The 2146-nt window shown below is 42.7% G+C and overlaps 1 protein-coding gene across 1 annotated transcript in view; it reads left to right on the forward strand.

Moving 5' to 3' along the window:
* Window positions 1–1225: 1225 nt before the first annotated feature.
* Window positions 1226–2146, forward strand: part of LOC109969775 (tumor necrosis factor receptor superfamily member 10B-like) — an 18249-nt gene continuing 17328 nt past the window's right edge. The window contains exon 1 of the mRNA XM_020616916.1: window positions 1226–1524. Coding sequence (XP_020472572.1) covers window positions 1492–1524 — 33 coding nt within the window. The 5' untranslated portion in view covers window positions 1226–1491. The remainder of the gene's footprint in view (window positions 1525–2146) is intronic.

Genomic DNA, 2146 nt, shown 5'->3' on the forward strand with positions numbered 1-2146 from the left:
CCCCCTTGGATATTTTACCCTTTTATTGATTGTATAAATCAATCATGGTCAATAATTTGGCTTTTTTGGGGATTGGGCGTGAGCAGCCCTTTTCACGTCTAGCCACACATTCTCTATTGGATTGAGGTCTGGGCTTTGACTCAGCCGCTCCACAACACTCACCTTGTTCTCTTTAAACCATTTCTGTGTAGCTTTCGCTGTATGCTTCAGGTCATTGTCTTGCTGGAAAACAAATCTTCTCCCAAGCCGTAGTTCTCTTGCAGACTGAATAAGATTGTCCTCCAGGACTTTCCTATATTTTACCCTTTACCTTTACCAGCCTTCCAGCTCTGGCTGCCAAGAAGCATCCCCACAGCGTGATGCTGCCGCCGCCGTGCTTCACAGTGGGGATGGTGTGTTTGTGGTGATGTGCAGTGGCTGATATCCGCCAAACACAGCACCATTTTGGTCTCATCAGACCAAAGAACTTCCTTCCACTTGACCACGGAGTCTCCCACGTGCCTTTTGGTGATCTCTAGTCAAGATTTAATACGAGTTTTCTTCAACAGTGGCTTTCTCTTTGCCGCTCTCCCATAAAGCTTTGACTGGTGAAGAACATCAGCAACAGTTGTTGTATGCAGAGTCTCTCCCATCTCAGCTGCTGAAGCTTGTAACTCCTTCAGAGTGGTCATAGGTGTCTTGGTGACCTTGCTCGCCTGGTGTCCGAGTACTGAGATCCTTTACTTAAGTAAAAGTACCACAATGTTAAACTGCTGCTTTACAAGTAAAAGACCTGCATTCAAAATGTTACTTAAATAAACAGAGAGACATATTAACATCAAAATATACTTAAACACTAATGTTTATCATATTATTGGATCATAATGACTGATGCATTATTGTGTTCATCAGTTTAATGTTGCAGCTGGTAAAGGTGGAGCTAATATTAACTACCTTATATATTTATTCTTTGTACTTCTGGGTAGCTTGTGAATTTCCCGCAGAGGATCAAAAGTCTTGGTTCTGTTCATCTGATTCTGAAAAGTAACTTGATCCTTTTTGTGCAGTAAAAACTACAGTATTTGTCTCTAAAATGTGATGAAGTCGATGTGGAGTAACAGAAAATGAACTACTAGTACAGTACTACAGTAGATGTACTAGATGTTACTTTCCACCCATGTAGAAGTACTGCAGCACAGTACAAGAGGAAGCGCTGTGATTGGCTGCTGACCAGTGTGACGTCACACACAGCTCCCGGGGCAGAAAAATAATCCTGCTGCTGCTCAGACCGTGAACGTCTGTGCTCCCACGAAAACGGTGTGAGGTTTTGTCAGTGATAACAGCAATCTCACGAAAGAAACTGGATGACTGATCACTTTAAGGCTGGGCTAGTGTTGCTGTTCTCCTTTTTCTCTTTAAGTGTCGTTTTTTTAGAGACTTCATAGTCGTGGATTTTAACGCCAAGTCCCACGTCTCCGGGATTGCCTCTCATCTCATCGCGAGGTTCCCAAGATGAGCTTCAAACCGCTGGTCGGCAAACTTTACGTAAGTAACCCCATAATAATCATCTGACTACTGACCTGCTTGGATATTTCTAACACTCTGTAGTCGCTTTTTTAATCCTTTGTTCGGCCTCATTCATGGTTATTAAAATCAACACGCACTGTCGGCGCGACACTGGTCAGTGGGACACTAACAGAAAGCAACATCTGGCTGTCGCCAGGACTCAGGGATAGTTTAAGTAAGTGACCGACAGACTTAAGGAAAGTTTAAGTAAGTGACCGACAGACTTAAGGATAATTTAAGTAAGTGACCTACAGACCTAAGGATAGTTTAAGTAAGTGACCAACAGACCTAAGGATAGTTTAAGTAAGTGACCAACAGACCTAAGTATAGTTTAAGTAAGTGACCGGCACACTTAAGGATAGTTTAAGTAAGTGACCAACCGACCTAAGGATAGTTTAAGTAAGTCACCCACAGACTTAAGGCCGACAGACTTAAGGAAGGTTTAAGTAAGTGGCCGGCAGACTTAAGGAAAGTTTAAGTAAGTGACCGGCAGACTTAAGGAAAGTTTAAGTAAGTGGCCGGCAGGTTTAAGGATAGTTTAAGTAAGTGACCAACAGACCTAAGTATAGTTTAAGTAAGTGACCGGCAGGTTTTAGGATAG

This window comes from Monopterus albus, unplaced genomic scaffold (assembly GCF_001952655.1).
Source record: "Monopterus albus unplaced genomic scaffold, M_albus_1.0 scaffold181.1, whole genome shotgun sequence".
In the NCBI taxonomy this organism is placed as follows: domain Eukaryota; kingdom Metazoa; phylum Chordata; class Actinopteri; order Synbranchiformes; family Synbranchidae; genus Monopterus; species Monopterus albus.